Source organism: Sturnus vulgaris, chromosome 1 (genome assembly GCF_052056855.1).
Source record: "Sturnus vulgaris isolate bStuVul1 chromosome 1, bStuVul1.hap1, whole genome shotgun sequence".
Lineage (NCBI taxonomy): Eukaryota > Metazoa > Chordata > Aves > Passeriformes > Sturnidae > Sturnus > Sturnus vulgaris.
Genome location: NC_142243.1, coordinates 99,737,151 through 99,759,967, shown reverse-complemented (window position 1 = coordinate 99,759,967; position 22,817 = coordinate 99,737,151). Strand labels below are relative to the sequence as shown.

At 38.6% G+C, this 22,817-nt stretch overlaps 1 protein-coding gene and 1 long non-coding RNA gene across 7 annotated transcripts in view; one reads left to right on the top strand and one right to left on the bottom strand.

Moving 5' to 3' along the window:
* The window catches only part of NETO1 (neuropilin and tolloid like 1), a 79,218-nt gene extending 73,208 nt beyond the window's left edge, over nt 1-6,010 (bottom strand). For 2 of the 3 annotated variants that reach the window (XM_014870935.2, XM_088172543.1), the window contains exons 1-3: nt 5,461-6,007; nt 1,807-1,860; nt 132-269 (exon numbers count right to left, since the gene is read on the bottom strand). In XM_014870935.2, the coding sequence (XP_014726421.1) occupies nt 132-269; nt 1,807-1,860; nt 5,461-5,488 (220 nt within the window). In that variant the 5' untranslated portion in view covers nt 5,489-6,007. Of the gene's footprint in view, nt 1-131; nt 270-1,806; nt 1,861-5,460 lie in introns of all 3 variants that reach the window. The other variant, XM_088172545.1, reaches the window with a different exon arrangement.
* A 792-nt stretch (nt 6,011-6,802) lies between these two features.
* The window catches only part of LOC148225375 (uncharacterized), an 89,343-nt gene continuing 73,328 nt past the window's right edge, over nt 6,803-22,817 (top strand). For 2 of the 4 annotated variants that reach the window (XR_015806512.1, XR_015806516.1), the window contains exons 1-2: nt 6,803-7,369; nt 7,842-7,938. This is a non-coding gene — a long non-coding RNA (uncharacterized LOC148225375). Of the gene's footprint in view, nt 7,370-7,588; nt 7,939-22,030; nt 22,139-22,817 lie in introns of those variants that run through there. The other 2 variants (XR_015806518.1, XR_015806511.1) reach the window with 2 other exon arrangements.

Genomic DNA, 22,817 nt, shown 5'->3' with positions numbered 1-22,817 from the left:
TCAAGAGGTTCTCTAAATCTTTTGTCTTGAAAAGTTTTATTACCATGAGTTCACCTACTCTTCACATATAATAAAACCTATTCTTTTTAATACAGCTGATGGTAAAATATAAAGATTCTTCTTTCAGTCACCTTCTATAATGTAGACACACTCTCTGTCCGGAGGATACTTGTTGGGGTAATTTGGAGAAGTGAAGATGCCTCCTTCTGCATATTTTGTCCAAGTTCCACACTGCACTGGTCTCTGCCCTTCGGAAGTAGTTTGCTTTTCTGTGAAATTATGACATTAAGCATAACATAATTAGCTCACAAATTATCATGTCCACATGACACTTGGAAATCTCAAACAGGATAATTTCAATAGCCCCTTTTCTGTCAGTGGCCCCAAACTTCTCTGTTGATACTGAGTATGATTATTGATCTAGGGAAAAAGAAAGCTGTTTTTTAGGGGTACAAACATATTATTCTTACTCAAAACATATTTTTCAAAGCAGAGGAGAGATTTGGATGTCTAAGGGAAAAGAAATTTGCACTGCTTGGAAAAGAATAGCCTTCTAGGGAAAGCATGTGCTTGAGAATTGAACTTCCCATTCATACATCTCAAAAAGCTCAAGCATGTGCTCCATCAGCAAGCTTCATGCCATAATACAGGAATATATCAGTCACAAAATCAAGGAAATAACCCAGAGAATTATGATGATATATAGAAGTTGTTTCAAATCTGCAGCATATTTAGTCTGTATTCACTGGACAGATATAAACAGAGGAATTCCTGGAATCTGGTTCATAGATTATTTTTATATCACTGTTTGGTGTAAAATTAATAAATAGTTCTGAGGCCAGAAATCACAGCCCAGAACTTTCCTTCTCCTAAGTGAGTCATCAGAGAGCAGAGTTAGACCTTCTTGTCTGCTTTCTTCCTAGCCCTGAATCTGTTGCATTTTTTTCTGCTCTCTGGCAGAGAGACTGGTGTCAAAGGTTTGGGCCAGTTCAAGCTGAAGAAGATCAGGGATCCCTTCCTGAGCATCTTGCTTTGACAAGTAGGCTGAAATGAGACAGAATCTTCAGAAGGAAATATATCTTGGCTGCTTTTAAAAGGAAGGATGGCAGGTTCTAGACTGGTGTTGCTCTAAATGAGGTATCTAATAATCATAGAACTGTCCCATGTAACTTAAGCCCCTGGTGCGAAGAGTAAAGGTGTTTGAGGCTCCCTCTTAGGATGAATGGAAAAAACAAGCACCTTCCAAGGATGATATTAACAGTCTGAAATCTGAATTACACTCTGCAAACATTTCTTTTTCACCTTGGTCTATATCCAGGCAAAGTATGACATGGAGCCTAATGTCCTACAATGAATTCTGGCCTGCAGGGACTGTGCATTCAGACACAAGTTGAGACACACACTGTGCTTAGCAGCATTCCCTGCTAGGCTCTCCTCACACTGAGCATCCAAGGCTTTCAAGAATCTTTTTCTGTATTCCTCCTGTACAAATGCACCCATGATACCAAATTTCAGGTTTTTAATTATACTTCAAGAAGAAAAAAAGATTTTAAGTGTAGGTAGCTGAGTTCCCAAACTGGACTTCCCCGTTTGAAAGTGGGAGTATTTTATAGTCTTTAATTAGAGTCAGCTGAGCCTGAGGAGCACCCTTACATTTTTTTGTGTATATGCAGGCAGTGAATACTCCAAACAAAGGGACAAAGGGCAGTCATCGGAAGTAAATGAGCTACTAAAAATTTCAAAAATTCAAATCCATATTTTGGTCTCTAATAAGTTGTCTGACAAAAATGTTTGAAGTTTACATACCTGTTCCTTTTTTGGTTGCCCCAGACAAATGTAGGATGATTAGACTTGCTACAACTGAAAGAGAAATATGCATTAAATATCACAGAGTGATAGTTTCTGCAATCAAATCACTTGTACTCATATATCTCACAAGAATACAAATGAAATAGCATTACTGTAAAGAAAAAGTTTCATGTTTACTTGCATCTTTTAATTGCTCGTATAAATAAGTTTCTTCATGGTCTATTCTTGTAAGTACTTATCTTTGCAAATGTATGCAAATAAAGAGGAGATCTTTCGGGTTTAAAACAAAATCCATAGGCACTGATGTTCTCATCCTATTTTTTCCTTTTTCTTTAATATTAGAGAAAAACATTTTTATCAATACTTATTTATATAATAATAGCTTTTATCAGCAATAGAAAAGTGGCAACTTTTAACAGAGAAACTAAATTTCAGTGCCACTATATGTAGTAATGGCATAATACCACTATGGCATAATAAAATTTGAAAATGAGTACTGGGAGTAGGAAAGAAGTGAGGGGTTGGGTTCTCCACATCCATCAAAGCATTTGCAAATCTCTAGTGAACTAAATTATTGTGTGTGCTTAACAATCTCATTAATCTAGTTTGACTTGTTGAGAGGATGTTGCTTTTTTGCTGCAGTGAATCTGCAGCCCATTTTACAAACAGGTATCTTCTGTCTCCAACCATGATAGGACAACTATACCTCTTGGAAACAAATGCAACCTTTCTGAAATGGACTTTGACCTGGAGATAATTACTGGGCTTCTGGGAATTTCCATATATAACAGTTTGACTAAGAGGCAAACCCCTTAGAACAGTCATAATGAGACTAATTTGGAAGATCAAAGTGACTTGCTAGCTACCTGACGAAGAAATCACACACTGATTTTCTTGTCATCATTCATATCTTTGGCTATCAGAGAAAGTGGAAAGCAAGAGCAGAAGAGAACAGATCCATCAGTTCTTGGAGTGCTTAGGGCTTTGCCCCAGCTACTTTGGCATTAGGCCCAAACACAGTGCCCAGGCTGCACTGACCCTAAGGTGGAAATGAAGTTGTGTGCTTATTCAGAGCATTTTGGATCAGTCGGCTACCATTTTGTTGGTGACTATTATGAGGATCTAATCAATTAATAAAAATAATTGAATGGCATAATTTCTTTTTATTTTCCCTGAGAGATACCAAAAGCCACCATGGGCTAGTAACTATGACCCTTTCCAAGATGGTGCTTTCAATGTTTTCACCTTTTTTATCGAATTTGTGTGTAATTTTCACCCCAAAGAAGGCCAGTCTCTGTATTTCCAGTATTCTGATGGCATTGAGATCCCTATTTCTATGTCTTTGGTCTTTCCCATGTGACAGAGGGTTTGAGACATGGATGATGGCTGCCCTATTAAGCAGGATAAGATTAAAATTCTGGGAAAATGAAGGCTTGGCAGCAAATTCACTATTTCTTGGTCAGGCTCACAGCCCCTAGAGACGGATGTTGGCAGCACTGATAGTTAAAACTCTTGTGTGTCATGGGCATTCAGTGAGAACACTACACTTTCTGCTTGGATCTGAATGCTGCCTAGCCATTCATGCCTTTACTCTCCTCAGGGATGAATTCTGGAAATACATGCTAGCTGGGATTCTGCCTGCCGACTGTGTCAAAATCCAAAGCAAGGCAGGAATCATCCCTCTGCTGAGTTGCCCATGTACTTTAGCTGTGTTTCATGCAGTGATCATAATGCATCTATGCCTGTAATCTTCACCAGCCTACACCTAATTTTTCAATGGTGTAAAGTGGATTAGTGTTCAAATATGGAATCAGCTGCCAGTGTTCCTTCTTCTCACAAACTTGTGGAAGGTAGAATAAGATGCAAGATAACCAAACAAACTCAATTTGTTTGACAATTAGGAAATTAATAACAATTCTTATCTGATTCTTACAGGTTCATTTTAAGCATCTTTATCTATTAGGTCTCCCCTCATTTTCTATATGGAAAAAAAAAAAAATAAAAGAGTTCAGAGATGTAAAGAGTTGGTCCAAGTCACAGATATATTACTACCAAGATGACAAAAAAAAAACCCACATGTCTTTTCAGTTCCAGCTGTAACTGCTAGAAAAGAGCTTTCCAAATCATAGAGCTGTTTTCACAAAGAATAGAGCTCTACTTACATGTCATTATATCAGTATTTTTTATTAATAAGCATTCGAAATAGTCTTGATAATAAAGTCTAATAGACAAGAAGAGACTAAGAAACTAAGTGGTTTGGGGGTTTGTTTTTATTCTGGACATATAATATCTCATATCTGGATAAAGTGAAACACTTCTCCCATATTAGGAAAAAAAAAAAGAACAAAAAGAGAGAGAAAGACACTTGCTTTAGTGTTATTAAGAGCAGCACCAAAATATGCATGTTGTCAGAAAGTAATTAAAATTACGGTCTTCTTGGGAAAAGCCAACACAAATACAGAAGCAAAAGACAAGGCAGACCATTTTATTCTACGATCCCTCTGCACAAATACACCCATGATACCCAATTTCAGATTTGAATTTATCACGTCTTTTTCTTTCTCAAACCACAGAAAAGAGCAGTGCTTTTCAGAGTGGGGAAAAAACAAGACCCCAAAGAGACTGACTATGGAATCTTCACTCATTGAAAGCTGTCACTTGGGAAGTGTTGGCAGCATAGCGACAATATTGTGATTATCTCCGTTTGGGAATTATTTTAAAGTTTCCACAAAATTTCTTGTTGCATTCTCACTGTCTTCCTCCTCCCCCTTTCCCTCCTAAGCACAGGTGTAATTATAATCGTGCTTTCTAGTGCCACTCTGATTACGCATCTTTCCATCTTTTTTGGATCTGTGCATTTTTTCATTACAAGCTGTACATTAAGTGATTTATCCCTTGGCCAGGCTTTTAGGAGGCTGTGCTTTGGCACAGACGTGGCTTAGCCTGGCGAAGAGTTGTTGGACAAGCAATACCTGGCCATAGCGCTATTGCACAGGTGCGGGCGCACAGAGAAGTGCTGGGAGGAACTATGGCCAGTCAAGCCCTTTCAGAACAGCGGACCCTCTGCAAAACAGAGGCGGGAGAGGGGGTCCCGCCGCGGAGCGTGAGGCCCCTAAGACCTTGGAAGAGTAGGTGCCATATTTCGGTGCCTCCTTGCTAATCCTGGTGGATTTCAGCCGAAGGCGCCGCCCCCGCCCCGCAGCTCCCCGGGCTCCGTGCCCGGTGCGGCCGCCCCCGCCCCCGCCGCGGCTCCCGGCGCTGCCCCGCGCCCCCTCACCCTCGGCTCCCGGTTCGAGCCGCGGCCGGGGCCCCACGGCAGCGCCGCGGACAGCGGGGGCAGCTCCTCTCTCTCTCTCTCCCGGCGCGGCAAAAGCCCCACCAAGCGCGTCGCGCCCAGGTGAAAGCCTCCAGCCCCGGGAGCGTGCCCCGCCACCCGCCCCACTGAGCTGGCAGACACCGGCTGCCCTCCGGTGCACCGCAGCGTGGTGGGGGAGAGAATGCGGTGTGTGCGTGGGGGGAGTTCGCCCCCACGCCGCGGGATCCTGGGCGTCCCGCTCCGCCAGGTGTGGAGGCAGCGGAGGGCAGGAGCCCGTGAGCGGCGGCGGAGCTGGGTCGGGGGTGGGGGGTGGGAAGGGGGAGATAGATACTCACTGTGAAAGAAGCTGCGCCCATGGGTCATGTCTGTTCCTTACACAAGGGGCTTCGCTCTCCACTAATTCCATTTAGATACGGGAGGACTTCCAGTGGCGGGGAGAGGATAGAAGTAGGAAAAGAAGAAGAAGGGAAAAAAAAAAAAAAAAAAGAAAAAGAAAAGAAAAAAAAAAATCCCGAAGCCTACACACAGCAGAGCGGAGCAGCCTTTCCTCTCCTTGGCTCTCCCTCACCGCCTTCAAATGATCACCGCCGGCTCAATCCCATCACACCCGAGCGATCACCAGCACCGCCACGAGCGGTGCATCGCGGCGGCGGCGGGCAAGGCGGCGGCGGCGGCCCGCGCATCCAGGTGCCGGCGGGCGGCGGCGACGGAGCGAGCCGAGCCCCTAGTCACCAGTTTCATACAGAACCAAAAGCAGATCGAAGCATTTCCTGCAGGACTCCGAGCCCAGCGACTTCCAGCCCTTCGGCTTCTTTTGATGCATTGAAGAAGGGATTAATGGGTCCGTCATCAGCTCCCTGTGCTTGCTCCTCTGAAGGGGTGGGGGCGGGCGGGAGGGAACCCAAAGAGGAGGGGTGGGGTAGAGAAAGATTTACCAAATAGGGGATTTAGTCATATTTGTGTGCAATGAGAACCTTATTAGAGAAGAAATCCTTTAAAATCGAATAAATCCATTTTTGCAAAACCCTCTCCCTGCGCGTAACATAGTATCAAGTGGTAGCAGCGGTGAGAGGCTGAGAACAACACATTGCACAGTCTGAAGTCCCCTCGGGAATGGATGGAGCGAGAAAGAGACGGATGAGGATAGAGAGATGCCCCCTCACTTCTCCAGTCCAGGGCGAGATGCAGAAGAAAACCGTGGAGACAGTTCCATTCATTCAGTGCAGGGGAAGGGGAAGAGGAGGGGAAGGACGGGAGGGAGGCGATGGTGGGGAAGGAATGATCTCAAAACTGGGAAAGGAAGGGTAAGAAGAGAAAGATCGCTTCCCCTCTCCTTATCAGTTCATGGATCAGGCAAAATGCTCATGAGTTCCTCCTTGACCTGCACCTGCCGAAGGGAAATTGAAAAGATTTTCCCCCTTGAGAGGCGACTTCTTCCTCAACACATCCACACCCACGCACGCACAAAGACACGCACACACAGACGCACAAAAGGGAGCAATAAAAGTTTATCTGCTAATCCTCCGGCCGCAGATACAATGATTACCTCTTCCAATCAGCCCAGAGACGACCGCAAAACCTCTCCCTTTCCCTCCCGCCCTCCCCCCTCGTCTAGGACTTATCTTCCTCCCCTGCTACATCCCACCCCAAACATCCATCCCTTTGACGAGACTGCGGAGGACTAGTGGTCAGGGCGGGAAGGGAGAGGGGGAGAATATAGTAGAGAAAACATACTCATAACAAGAGTATTGAGAGGATTTGAAATGGTTTCAATGGAAAACAACAGGGGAGGAGGAGGGGATGAACAGAAACGGCTGCGTCCCCTCTTGGCTTCTGGAGCTGGCCCTGCAGAGCCGCGGCAGCCGGAATCTGACTCCCGCAGCGCCGCGGCCCCGGCATTCCCGGCCCGGGCGAGGAGGGGCGGCAAGAACGGGCAGGGAGCGAAGCGCACGGCTGGGTCGGCGGGGAGGGACGAGGAGAAGGGAAGATATGTGCCACAGAAGTGCGAGGAGAGCAGGATGGGATCTCCCAGCTCCTCTGCACCGCTGTTGATGCGGCCAGGCTAGGGAACAGCCGGCACGGGAAAGCTGCTGAATCCCGAGGGGTTGGGGGCAGAGCCAGGGGAACAGGGATAGTCGCAGGCCCTGCCCCGGGCTCCCCAAGCCGCAGCAGCATCTCGGAGGCGGGGTCGGCGCCGCTCCTCCTCACCCGCACCTGATGCTCACGCCGTTCGCAACAAGAAAAGTGTGTCTGGAAGAGCAGCCGGGGCGGGGAGAGGAGCGGGGGGATGCGGGGGTGTTGGGGAGGAGGCTGTAAGTCAAAAATGAAATGCAGTCCGGGATCCTCCTTTGCGCGGGTGCGGAGAAGCGCGGGCGGGGTGAGCGCAGGTCGGACGGCAGCTGCGGCTCCGCGCCGGCGGCTCCGCGGCCCGGTGCGCACTCGCGGAGCTGGGCGGGTCTGTCCCCCAGCCCGGGGTCTGCCGGAGGGCTGGGGGCAGTGCTAGCCTAGGCGGGAGTCCTGTTGTCTTTGGGGCACCTTTTAATGAGGTGGATACCCTTTACTACCTTTGGGACAGCACTGAACAGTACAGCAGCTATTCTGGAAGGTGAATGATGAGGAAGCCTGGATATTTATTTATTTGTTTGTTTGTTTCTTTATTTATTTTTCCCACTAAAAAGCTGTATTTTAATAAAAAGCCTCCGGGTTTTTTTTTCAGCCTGTGGATTGTCTGCCCCATACTCTGAAAGGAAGACTGTATCTGCCATCAATGCTTATGATTGCAGGCAGTCAGCAATAACAGCGTGCACATTAGGGTAAGTCTGAGGTGATCTTGGCTAGCAGGATTCACCCATTCAACCAGCCAGCAAGCCATCAGCCCAGCCAGCCTGACTGAGCACTTAAAAATCCTTCAGGCTGAGAAGGTTTTGCTACAGGGCTATGAGTAAGCTCCTTACAATAAGGAATATTGAAGATATAAGACTTCATGAAAGGATTCACCTGTTTTATGTAATCCATCTTGCTATTAGCAACATTAAGTTTGCAGCTGTTAATCTTAATAAAGTGTACTACTCTGCTTTCTAACCCTCTCAGCACTTTCTCTGACCTTCCTTATTCTCATCCACGAGTTACAGAACTTTATTTGTAGAGTAATTGAAAGGCACCTGATTTATCCATAGGATAAACTTCTCTACAGACGTGCAGTCTACCTTAGTCAAGCAACAGTAGAATAACAGGAATTAGGTAGTATTGAAAACAGCCATACGAATGTTTATAGACAGTCAGATGTTTCTTCTGCAGGATGATGCAGACATCCATATGGCTAAGTTTCAAGTTATAGTTACTTAAAAAAAAAGGTAATAGAACAAGTAGGCACAAAACAGCTGATTTTGCTGTTCTAGGAAATGTGCTGTGTCACATCATATAATAGCAAGCTTCACATTTTCCCTTTTCTGAAATAGGGTGTTTTCAGTTTTAAAAATTCCTAGATCTTCTATTGTCACTCATTATTTTAAGGACACCATTGCAATAGTATTGAGAAACTGAACGTGGTACATACCAAGTGTGTTTATGCCAAAATGTAATCAGTAACCATAATAATGGAGGGAGATATCCACAAAATAAATGAGGCGTGACCACAATGGCCACTGCATGTTCTCATTAGCAATGAGACCTTAAGGAGATATCTCAGGATCTACATCATTGAATGCAAAAAGCTGATGCAAAAGTGTTTGTAAGCAAGTACCCAGGGTTTGCAATTTACAGACTGGTCAAAATTGCTTTCTGCTTCAATAGATATCACTTCTGTAGAGAGTTTGAAATTTTGAACTTCATGCAAGTACTGAAATCTTCACCACCATTTTTCTTTTTTGGCTTTATGTCTCATTTTGCAAAATCTCTTGATGTGAGTTTTGGTAAATGCTCTTTCTAATAAAGTAGTAGCTCATACTCTTAGGCAGGCACATCTTCCATTACCCTATATTCTGTAACTATATTTTTATAAACTTAGTGTGTATTTTTACATCATTAGTTAGCCAGTTGCCAGAATCTTACATTTCTACTAGGCAGTAAGCTAAAAAAGTAAGAAAAGGACTGATGTTTAATAAAATATGATTTTTTTTTTTTTAATGGGAAAGCCTGATAACCATAAACAGTTATGCCAAGTGGCATCTTAGTAGTATTAGGAAGTCTTTGGATTTACTTGGTAAGAGTCCTATTGATTTTAAAATGAGTTTAAGGGGTTTTTTTTTATGCTTTTTATTTTTCTTAGAGTAAGGACATTGTCTTAATTTATTACAGAATTTTATTATGGAATGGCAACTACACTTTTAGATTAGAAACCTACTTTTATTAGTTCTATATTGGTTGTCAGCTGAATTTTGTTTTTAAAAATAAGCAAGAAAACCCAACATAATTATGTTCCTTGATTCAATTGATTGATACAATGCTATTCTCTGTAGTTTTAAACCATCTATTACAAGAAATCTCTTCAGATGGTGCATTTTATTGGCTTCTCTCACATTCACAAATGAATTTTTCTATTGACTTTTAGAGCAATTTATTTGAATCCCGAATATTTTATTCAGCAAGACATGAAGCACTTCCTTCTTGTGGTGTAACATCTTTAGTCCAACCTAAGACACTGATCAGCCTGAGAGTGGTTGGTATGGCAGAAAGGAGATCACTCATTTATAGACCAGTTTAAGCACTTTGTAACATTTTCAAATTGAGATTACAAGATTAAAAAAGAGAAATATGCATGAAAATATCTAACAGTTTTGTCCAAATCAGTAGTGTACAATCTCCTATTGAGATCTACGTGAAGCATTGAACAGTTTTCTTCAACAGACAGAAAAAAAGCCTTTGTCTCTGAATTGTGTTATGCTGGTGTTTCAATGACAAGAAAAGAAACTAAAAATTCTGCTTTGCTTTCCACTCCCTTCTGTGATGAGCCTATGTCTTTGTAAGTCAAAAGCAGAAGTCCTGGGCAACTGGTTTTAAGTGGCCCTGTCTAGGCAAGGGTTTAGACAAGACAATCTCCACAAGTCCCTTACCACCTCAAACACTTTGCTGCTTTGAGTCTGTAAACAGTCCTTTACAATGGAGAGTAAAGTGGGGGAAGAGTTTGGTGAGAAAAAGTAACTCCTTGATATTCAGGACTGACTTGGCTTGCTTTCAGTTATAGTGTGTAAGAAAATGAGACAATATATCTCGATTATTTTCTCCTTGAACCAGAAGAGATTATTCAGTCTCAGTTAAAATGGTAAATTATTCTCACTTAAAAATTCCCCAGCGTGGAGGAACCTTAGGTAAATTACCTCCGTTCCTTTCTCAATTAAATTCTTTCTTGTAAAAACAAAACCATTTGTCCACCCTCTCTTGGTTACTTTGGATAGTCTTGTCTTATCCCAGCTCTGTGATTGACAACAATTCTGACTATACCCCATAAAAACTAAGTGAATTAATTCCTCTTTGCGTAGATAAAAGACTGAAAGGATTCAAAATAGGCACGAGTTTCTCCCACATTTTCAACAAAACATTCCTTGAACTGAAAGAAACAGCACAGTTATGAAATGGAGAAGGCTCTGGCTTCCTTATTTATGGAAAGCAATCTATGCTTCTGAGGGTGTGAAGGAAGAAGACTGGTACAAGAGTGGTATTTCTCTTTCTCTATGCTTTCTTTAAAAACATTTTGGATTCTGTACTGTCATATGTAGTCACAGATGCACTTTTTGCCGCAATCTCTTTGTGAATGATTTTTTTTTTTTTTTTTTTTTTTTTGCTAGAATGTAGCCAATCCAAACTACAGGCTCAGTATAACAGTTATACACAGTGTGACATTTGGAAACACTAAAATGAATCACCAAGCTGATCAGCACATCTACATTCATGGTTTAGTTCAGATTAGGAGTGTGGTTCTAAAATGAAACTCCCAATTGCCCTCACTTACTGCATTTTGGATTGCAAATTGGAGCAGACTTTGAGTGTGTGAGCTGATTTTCTTATAGATGAAACTAAGCTGGAGGACGTGTTCCTACAGCAGAGTCTGTTTTCTAACTTCCAAAGGGCATGCAGCCCCACAGGAACAGAGTAAAACTGGGATGTTTAATAAAACTAAACAAATACCCCTTAAAACAGGTACAGAGCAGGAACCAAGTACCAACCATTTCACCTTTCAGATAGGCTCCTTTTGCCATGAATTGCATATTAATATGGACCTATTCAGTATTTCTTTCAACAGTGCAAGAAGAAACATGAAAAGCTGAAATACATTCCATTCTTTTGTGATGAAACACCTACAGAGAAGTATAGCATATACCTTCCTGTGTGACATCAGGATAATGGAACCTTTTAGTACCTCAAAATAACATCTTTTGTCTTATCCATTTTCTGGTCATTTGCAGACTGTCTCTTGGGTCTGCACTCTTCCAACAGTTGTTTTCCCAAATATGACACATTTAGAACATCTCTTCTTACATAGTTTTCTTGAAAGTTGAAGTGTATTTCCCTTCTGCAAACCAATTTGGGGGATAACCCTAAAATATGAGAAGAAAGCAGTTTAAACAAGGAATGAAGAAAAATCTGATACGTTTCACCTGCAGTTTTTAATAATTAGTCTTGTATTTAATAAATGCAACTTGGATTTACATGATACCACACAATTTCAATGGATAAGACTTCTCTTCTACAGGACACTTTTATTTCTTCTTCTCTGTTTCTTTTACCCTATTTGATTAGTTTCTCTCTGAAATAGAATGAATTTAAAAAGTAATTATTTGAGGTGATAGAGAATTGGCAAGGTCGCCTACTGTGATCAGTTTTCTTTATTTAAAACAGTGATTTCCAAAATGGGGGGAGATTGCGGACTTGTAGAGTGTACAATATAACCCATTGGGGCGCAGAAATAAAATATTTTTACACCATTAATAAACAAAACAAAATTATTTTTAAGCAAAAAATATTCTTAGCTCATTTTTATCTCATCCTTCTTAATTTCCATTTCTGTATATGGTTTATAAATTATATACAATGCATACTATATATAAAAATACAATATATATACAATGTATATATACAATATATACAATATATATAAATTATATACAATGCATTAGTACAGTAGTCCATGTATGTATTTTATGAATAAATAAATAGACATATATTGGGCTACATGCTTTAAAATCTCTTACTAATAGGGGTTTGGTACCAAAAAAAATTTGAAGAACACTAAAGTTCTGCCAGCTATCCTCTCTGGAGCAAATGGTATTTGCAAAAGTGCTAGCTCAGATTCCACATTAAAGACAGAGATAAATTTGTCACTTAAATTAAGCCTTTTAAGAACGTTTAATTCTACCATTGCAAGAATAAGGACAATTCAGAAGGAGGAGGGGTGTTTGGTTTTTTTGGTTAGTTGTTTTGGTTTTTTGACATTCACATGTTGATGATTTGGCTTATGAATTAAACACAGAAATGTTGCTATCTGAAAGAGCTCAAGAAATTCCATACCTATTGTTGTCAAAATCTGGAAGAAAGCTGAACAAGAATATTTGAAAATTCAAAAAATTTTCTCCTTTCCAAGTCATCTAGTAAGAATTTTATCATTACTACTCTCTGGCTAAAATAACTAACATCAAATAAACCCCCCCCCCCCCCCCCCCCAAAAAAAAAAAAATTTAGAAAAAAATTATAAATAATCAGTTTTCAAATAAACATCTGTAAGAGCACACGAAACTCATGGTAAATCTTCCCAAGACTATATTCTGAATAATCAATCACAAGTTAAGAATTTGAAGACAACAGCAGAAGATAAACCATGGGAATCTGCATAATTTAAAATTAAAACCTAAAATGGCAGAAGGTAAAATTAGTTGTAAAATAGATAACTAGTTCCTTACAAAATTAATATGATTAAAACATAATAAGAAATTATTAAAAAAATACTAGTTTATTATTAGCTGATTCATCTGCTCTTACCTCTGAGGCATTCCATTGCAGCTTTACTGCACTCTTTTTCCTATAACTCTATTTAGGGTAAATAAACCCAAATACTCAATGGGGGTCACATCTGAAAACTACATTTAGAAATAGTGTGACATATATAGGGACTGTATGAACCTGTTCTTCATTGTAAGAATGAAGAAGAGTACTTAAAAGAAAGTATAATTCAGTTATATAGATACTTGGATGTTTTCCTGAAATACTCTCTTTAGTACTGACAAAAGAAATTATCCCATAATAAGACAAAGCAGAACCATTTCTCCTACATAGTAGTGTGGAATCTTACAAGGGTTAATTGGAAAGTCCAACTAATTCTTATTTCATTAGTGTTCCAGTGGAAAGTGGTAATTAAATACGTTTTTCCAGGGAATTGTTAATAGGGCACAATTTACCATTTAAGACAAATACTCTTTTTTACACGAGGGAGGCAGGGTGAGTCATATTTATTATTTAAGTGGAATATTTATAATTTTGTGCCATGAAAAGAAGTGCATGAATCTTGCTGTCTTACCAATCATTTCGTCCTTCCTAGAGAGTAACAGAGGTGGTGGCAAATCATATATTTTGGAGTTCAATTAGATATTGCAAGATACTATGAAGTTACTAATTACTGTAGACCTTGTTAAAAAAAAATTATTTATTTATAACCTCTTATGGAAAAGGAATTTTAAAACTGCATGTAATTTTCTAACTTCCAAGTCACCACCTTTGCTATACCTAGCACATGAGTAGGGCATGCAGCCAAGCTACAAGTAAATAAATGATGGGCTGCCAACTAGATTGAGATGAAGGCAGAGGGGAAGAGTTATTTGGGAGCACTGAATTAGAAGGAAAAGCCTGGCTTGATTGGCAGCTGTAAATAAAATTTCACTGAAGATGCTGGACACACATTCATGGTCCAACTGAAGTCTTACTTTAAAAGACTAGCTTCTAGACTAACACAGTTTAGACTTTCATTGTGTTGTCCTTTTCTTAATCCTGAGACGGGAATAAAAGGGAAGATTGGCAAAAGATGGAAAGAGTACATGTACGAGTAGGCATAGTCCTAATGGAGATACTTGGATATTAATGGTAACACTGAAGACTTGTCTCAGTTAAAATTGATTCATTACAAATACTAACAGACCTAGGAATCTGTGTACATGGGGTTTTGCTTCCAGGAAACTGCCATCAAAATATTCTAAATAAGGCAAAATGATTACATTATGTTTTGGGGCAATATGTTAGTATGCATTAAAGTTGCAATTTTTCCAAGAAGGTAACTAAAAATACAGAATCCTTCTTTAACTATTATTTATATGAATAAGCTATTACAGGTGAAAACTTCTGTTTCTAGTTTAAAATGCATGTCCTGTCATTTAAGTCCTTAACACTACTTCATAATTGAGAAAAATATGTTGAACCCAGCATTTTTAACACACATTTCCTGTAGAAGGTAAACTATTTCTTTCCAAAGCCTGATCTCATGTAAAAATGATCATCTCTTTTTAAAGTCATAGCTAGGACAAAATTTAGTATCATTAAGTCAATGATGTTAAAATTACTTTCCGTTTCCATCTTCTGAATGGCCTTTCATCAGTGTGCATATGCAAATTTTGACAGAGGTCTTCATCAGTAAATGAATAGTATGCTCTTGCACATGACAGTTTTTTAAATTACAGTTCATCTTTCTCAGTTCATTCTGCATCAGCCTACTAAACTGAATAGCCTCAAGTTTAGCTATTCTATTTTAAAACTGTCAAACATTATTAGTGGAGCAGAGAAGCAGTTCAAAAAGTAATTAATTCCAGGGCTTAGAGTAAACTGCTATTTTAATTAAAAGAACACTAAATACTAATGTCCTGATTCTTTGTACTTAGAACATGAAATAAAAAAGTCTAAATCACTTACATTTAATACATTTTAAATACAAGTTGTAATATATTAAAGGCATATTGCCTGTTCCTGCTCCTTACAAGTTGACTCAAAAAAGGAAAATATTATATGCCATATTTATTGGTTATCTTGTGCCATTTTTCTTATTGATTCTCTTCCTGTCTGTGCTGGGTAGGAATATCAACTGTTACACCATAATTGCACCGTGTAGGATGCCAGACCTCAGCTGTGCAGCTGTGACTATTGCCACCTCTAAGTCCAGAGAAGATGTGAGGTCCAAAACACAGAAGATGTGAGGTTCTCTTTTGAAGCTGTGAAGTGCTTTCTATGCTTTGCAAATTTACAACTTCCATCTTGTGCAGACTTTAAATTATACACAAGGAAGGCGCTTTTTAGATGTGAAGAAGCACTGTTCAGAGCACTGGGACAGGCTGCACAAAGAGGTGGTGATATCTGGTGATATTCAAATCCCTCCTGGATGTGATCCTGTGCAATGTGCTGCAGGTGAACCTGCTTTACCAGTGGGGTTAGATGACCTTCAGAGGTCCCTTCCAACCCTCATCATTCTGTGACTCTGTGAAACAACAATTTTAGGCGGTTTGTTTTTTACTAGAACTTTACAGTCTCATCTGTGGTGGGCCTCTCTCCTCATGGAGCAGTTAAAGTCTGCAGGTATGTCTGCAGTGTGCCACAGAGCACAGCCTGGCTAGTGCTAAACAAACACTGATTCCCGCACTGCCAAACAGAAATCTCCCTCGGGATCACCACCACGGCCCGGAGAGGCTTGAGGCACAAGGCAGCCATGAGATCAGGGCTGCTCACCTGCGGCAGGTGTGCACCCCGCGGTGGTGCCGCCACAGCCTGGGGCTCGCTCGGGTGTCTGTGCACAGCCAGCACAGCTCTGCCTCCCTGTCCCGTCTGTGCAGCTTCAACTGCAGTAATGCCGTACGGCTTCTCCCATGTGGAGAAAATTCCAGCTTGTGCAGGATGATTGACGAGGACACAGACTATATTTGTCCTTCCATCACCACAATAATTGACTTTCTCTATAATTTCTAATTCAGTTGCTACTTTATGGCCAGGACCTAGGAAAAGGAAAAGATCAATTCAAATTTTAAAAAGGAAGACACAGACAAGGAGCTTAATAATCTAGCTGAAAAGAACAAAACCAACAAAAAAACCTCAAAGTAAACCAAAAACAAACAAACGAACAAAAAAACAAACAAAAAAATGAACAACAACAAAACAAAGCTTAAAGTTTTATCATAGATTATACGTTGAGCCTGCAAGAGCATGTGATAAAATTTAAGTAGCTGATGCAAGATTTTATCATCACTGTGAGGGAAATGATGGAAAAATACTCCCCTTTCTCCCCAGCTTCAAGGTTCAGCACTTTGGCCTTACCTTCTACTTTGACCTTTACCTTCTCTAAAACATTTTTAAAGATCTGGACAGAAAACCAACATCTGAAATCTGTGAAATTCTGAATCAAGGGTTTTTGGTCTTTCTTTTCCTGATTTAGATTTAACAGATTTAAATTAGAGGTGCTGCATCCTTAATAATTATCAAGAGGTTGGCTGTGGGGTTCTGTTTCATATATTTAAATTTCCCTGAAAACCCAGTGCTGGACATAAGAAACTTTTGAAGTTCTGGACATTTCAGTAAATGTTCTTTTCCTAAACACAAAATTTTATGTCAGTATTTATTTTTTTGGTGGCAGAAAATTTTATCTGCATTATCATGGTATTATATGAGACAACTCTTTTTTTCATCTGTACTGTGGCCACATGTCTTGTTAATATTGGTCCAGTATTACCAATATGAGGAAAAAATGCTGGAAGGAGTATCAAGTACTAAGGCTTATCTCAAGTGTTTTAGCATTTTTGATTTTGGGGTCCATTCTCAGTTTCTTATACTTTTATAAGCTTTATCCACTTGTGTAAGCTTTTTTCCTGCCAAGTGTCCAATTCTGTCTTTATACTTTGTAAAAATATCGAGAATGGTTGAATCATTTCTCAGTATAATATAAAGAAATAAAATTCTGCTAATCAATTCTTTATCTGAAAAGTTTTTAGAGACCTTATTTTAAATAGAATATTCATTTAATTAAAATTTTTGATTCTTCATGCATTAATGTGTGTACAAATTTGACCAAATTGGAAGCACAGAAAGGCTATCTTCTAGCCAGTGCAAAAGGGGGAGAAAAAAAGCTAGATATGAAAGAGCTAACATATAACTGAAAGTAGGTTTCTTCTAGATGGTGCTATTGCTTTGCTCTTGTCTGAAAATAATCTTTTTAGAAGAAAATAGATTGTGATAAATTAATTAAGGTCCATGTTGTTGTTATACAAATGAGAGAAGTGTCTCTCATTTGTATAGCTCAGGATATAAAATAATCTCACATTTAGCATACCTAATTGTAAATTATATTTATGTTTTCAAGTACATTTCAAGGTAATTTTCAATTTCATATTTACTGTCATATCCAAATTAAATTACATCAATTAATACTATCGCTTGATTTTATCTTTAAAATTTATACCAAATGACGCTTCTTTGACCACAAAAATCTACCATTTTTCCTCTGGCAGTATTAAAAGGCTCGAAAGACTCATAAAATTCTCTGGGATTTGCATGTACGTACTACTAATCAGATGACCTGCCCAGCAGTCCGAATTGAGAGAGGTCAAATAGGAAAAGATCGATATTACAAAAATGTTCATTATAGAGGTTTTTGGATTTATTAATATTTGTAGTATATTGCTCAATTCCTAAATATCAAAATGTGTTTCCCTTACGTTCAGATTTCTTAATGCCTAATTTCTTTATACGGATTTAAGAAGAAAGACTTTAATGAAAATAAATTGAGGGATTCAGTAATATAAGTGTTCAGAAAAGCTGTTGTTCAAAATCACTTACCTGGCAAAAGTCCCAGGAAGACAGCATTGGTGTCATCTATCCAAAACATTATATGGCTCCTTTACTGCATCTCAAAGCTTTTATTGTATTTATTTTCAAATCTTCATGGAATCATAGGGAAATAAAAATGAAAGGGCCTTTAAGAGGTCACTAAGTTCTCTGGCACAAGGCTAGATAAACTATATACTTGTCATTCCTGATGCACGTTTATGTAGCCAGTCCTCAAATTCTCTATTGAAGGAGGTAGCAAAGTCTCAATGGGCAGTTTCTTTCCATGCTTCAGTAACCCTATTATTGCTAATATTTGACCTGAATCTTTCTGGATGCAAATGCACCATATACTGACCAAATTACACGGGTCAGCTGAGCATGTTTAAGCAACAAGAAAGACTCTGGGCTTACATTGCTCAGGGTGTAGTGATGCTGATCAGTTGAAGATTACTTCAACTTACTTAAGAGAACTAGATTTTCCACTCTAACATTATGATCTGTTTAGTGTTTGGCTCTGAGATCACAAAAGAAAAGTACAAAAGCAAAGGTATCCCAAAATATAAACTACAGGTTTAACACGCAGAGTTGTTCCCACTAAATTACCTACAGAGGAACAGTTTGACAAACTATTGTCTCTGCAAGATTTTGTGTGGGATACCTAAAGTGATTTTTCAGTGGTCTATGGAAAGCATTTTAGTTTTACAAGTTACACCACTTATGCTCTTTGTGGATGGGATATTACAGGTGATAGCATTTCTGAGATGATTTAAAAGGTAATTCAAGAATACTCTGAGTTATGGAGTGCTGATTTTTTTTTTTTTTTATCTGTATACTGCCTTTAAATGCTCTTTGAAACGCACTTTAAAAAGTAAACCTAAATTCATCACTAAATTGTCTTTACCTTCGCAAAATAAATTATTTCAATTTTAAACGTTGTAATGGAGAGGTTTAATTTCTACAGTAGGTCTGAATGAAATCATAATATGGTTCATTTTATTTAATTAAATGCTGCATTTCCCAAAATAAGCCACCACAAGTCACATTCACATTCTGAGTTACAAGATGAAAATTTTAAGAGGATTAATATTGGATTTCATACTACTTTCTAAATCAGAAATACATGATGTAGAGGAAAAGGGAATATGTTCATTCAGTTTTCAAAGCTTCATAGTTTAATGAAAACCTGACTAATCAGATATATAAGGCAGATACAGACAATAAATAGAATATGTGAGAACACTAGTTTTATCAGAAAAAGAAGAAGATTAATTTTGCTTACAAAGGAGGTGAGGATTTTCCCTTTCTGAAACTATTCTCTATGGGTGATTTCAAAGTACTGCTTAAACTGGAGTTGGTGTTAGGAGAATGAATTGTGACTGTAGCAATTCCAACTTGTGAAAGAAAGCTGGATAATGATCTGGATAACTATAGATCAGCACCATTATCCACAGTGGACCAAGCGGTAGAAACAAGAGGATAAATACTGGTGCTACAAAGAATTAAGACAGCTTTTATAGAGAAAAGCCATGTCCAACACATCCATAAGAGCTCTCCAAGACAGCAATAAACTTGTGAGAAAATAAAAGGCAATTTGGTTAATAAAGTAATCTTGGCTTTTCAGTACATTTAGAACAAAAGTTCCTAAATAAATTGTCATAAATACAAGGGAAGATTCAGTCATGTAAGAAGGAAAAATGGGAATTAATGGTCAGTTTTCACAACTACAGGGACTTCTCACAGAGATCTTTTTGGTTTTTCTCAGTTGTCAAATATGTTTACAGATAAATCTGAAAATTATAAGAGCAATGATGTGATATAGCTTTCTAAGAATACAAAATTAGGCAGAAGGGGCAAAGCTGAATGTCAAGTATAATGAAAGGACCTTATGACATTTGACTGAAGCATCAAAAAAAATGGAAGATAAAGTGGCAGATTAACTAAAATGAAATAATATAAAGCAATTAATTATTAAAAAGTCACCCAGTGAAATACAATAAAAGATTCTGCTTTATTACGATGAGAAAGAGCTCCTGGTATTTCTGCAGGTAGCTGTTTGAAAATATCATATAGAATTTTCAGCAGTCAAAATGGCAAAATGAATGTTAGCAATTTAAGAACATAAAAAATAATAAATAAGAACAAATGTATATTCTTGCTTTCTGCCTGCAGTCCTGTTCATCCTATTAAAAAAAATAATAATAATACAATTTAAAAAATATGGATCAAAATGCAGGAAGTGTGTTGAGAGAAATGGAGTACCTCCTATAGGTTTGGAGAGAGGCTACTGACAGAAGATGGAAGGCCCACAGAATTATTAGTGAAATGAAATGGATGAATTGGGAAATCTAGACTATGTCTCATATTTCGTTTTTTTAAGAATGTGCCCTTGATGATTGTGAGGGACAAGACATTGAACAAGATCTTGGTTTGATGCAATGCATAATAGTTTAAAATTTTCTTATTAGAATGCTTTTCATGTTCTGTTTCAAAAAAAAAAAAAAACAAAACAGCACACCAAAATAGTATTTGCATACAATCTCTGTAAAAAGCCTAAAAAGAAGGAAATTTTTACCTGGACTTGGTCATATCAAGTACTGGTATGTACTGGACTTCCATTGGGTGATCCTGGCTCTTTCAAAGCTGTCTCTTCCTCTGTCTGTTAATTAAACTAATTCATATGTGAAAGACCTGAAAGATTTTTTCCCCCTATATTCCCTCAAGCAGGTCAAAAGGGCTTGAAGATACTCAGATTCTTAAGCTTCAAGGGAGTCTTGACAAGCAATCTCCTACCTTGGTGACCACAGAACTCTTGCAATACTCAAGGCTCCCTAAAACACTTGGGAGCCTCAAGGGCTCTTAGCCTTCTTCAGTGCCAAGGGCTCCTTGTCTTCCTTGAATGAGCTTAAGAGTCTGGAGTTTCCAGGTTCTTCCCACTCCAGGGCTAACAGGAAGGCTTCTTCTTGGCCAAACACCTTTCCTGAGATTTCTGGAGTCCCTGTTCTTACACTCAGTATCTACAGAGTCTGGAAATCCTGGCTTCCAGATTGTCAGTACACCAAGTAACATCCCACAGACTGTGCTTATTCTACAACTTGAGTAAAAGCCTGTAGTGGGATACACACTTCAGTCCTTGAAATATACCCTTTTATTTGATCTGATTCATTTCCATTCCCAGAGGCAAAATCTCTAATTAAAGTTTAAATTTAATCAATATAGAGATTGAACTGTTAATCCAACAACTGCAGTGTGTTACATACTGCTGGGAAGAGCAAAGAAACCTTAGCCAACCAAACAAAACCCACAAAACCAACAGATCAACATTTAACAGAACTTTACAGAAAAGTTAGCAGCTTGGATATAATAAAAGATATCCTAGAGTAAAATATTTTCTGTGTTTCATAATCCTAAGTAAAAGAGAGCTTGCTTATTTTTTGTCAATTTTTTTCATAATGCCACATTAAATAGCACTATTTAAAAGAGAAAGAATGAAATTCATTTGCTTCTTATGAATCAATGTGTGAAAGGAAAGAAATGCAAATCACCCATAAATTTTGCTGTTCCTTAGTCTTCAATGTACTCTGTATTTACATGTATTTTGAGTGCATTGAATGAATGCTATTCCCAAAGTCTTGCTATAACTACATTATAAAATCTAATACTCTTAGCTACGTATAAGAAAAAAACCAAACTTTGTTTAAATTCTTCATTTCAAAGAAAACCTCTTATCCTTAAGCACAGTCAGAATTACCTTTTTTTTTTTATTTAACATGGACCCATAACTAACGTTCTTATTTTCCCCTGTGTTTAATTACAGACTAATTGGATTCATCTTTTAAGCAACTTTAGGTTTGGAAACTGCAGTTAAGATGGGAGCAAGCGTTCTAATTTTTTATGACTGACTAAATGGAGATCATAATGGAAATGCAAATAAAAGCATGATGATGACATCAGCTTATAGGTTTATTCTATTATGTGCCCTATAGATGTCATAGATGAAAAGGAATGTTTGCTCCATGATGAACCCAACATTTTTAAGAACTGCATTAATAAGTTTTGGCCATATTCCAGAGTAAGCAGAAGTCTTTCTGGAGCATCTGTCACAACTTTGTTTTCATTCTCCTTCAGCATAAAGAGAAACTCGTTCTGTCTTGAAAATCTATCATACTCACCCCATATGCCCTGCTCAAAGTATAGTACGGATGTGAACAATCTGATTTGAATGGCCAAGCTTGAAGAATTATGTTACTTTCACAGGTAAAATAAACTTATTTTTAAAAGAATGTATGCCTCTGTACTATAGTTGTGTGTTAGCAATTACAAGAGTACAGTGAGTTTTTTAAAAAATGTATTAAATTGTGAATTTTTTACTTGAGCAATAGTAGTGGCTAGATAAATAATGAATTGTTCAAAAATGTACACAGCATCCAAATAGGATACTATATAGAAAATTTTGACTGTATTACACTCGGTGAAATTCCAAACAGCTATTAATGAGCAATCAAGTCACTGCATTATAAACTATGAAGAATTTATCTTCTGAATTCATGTAGCATTAAGCTATTTCAAAGACATCATAAGATGAAAGTTTGAATGAGGATGGACAATCATTTACCACACATGCACATTAAATATAGAGAAGTACAAATTGGTTTTAAGCTTTAAATGCATTAAAAAAGATACAAAATACACATCTATACATGCGAGAATAAACAGACTTAAATAGCAGACTACACACTTACCAAAATACAGCCAATATCATTGACCCCATGAAGAAAATAATGTATGAAACAAAGATTTGATGATGCCCCAAACACCTTGCAAAAATAAGTTCTTTTCCTCATGAGTCCCTTAAAAATGGCACAGGGTGGGGAAACAGAGAGGGACAGTCTTCCATAAGAAAGTGTAGATGATC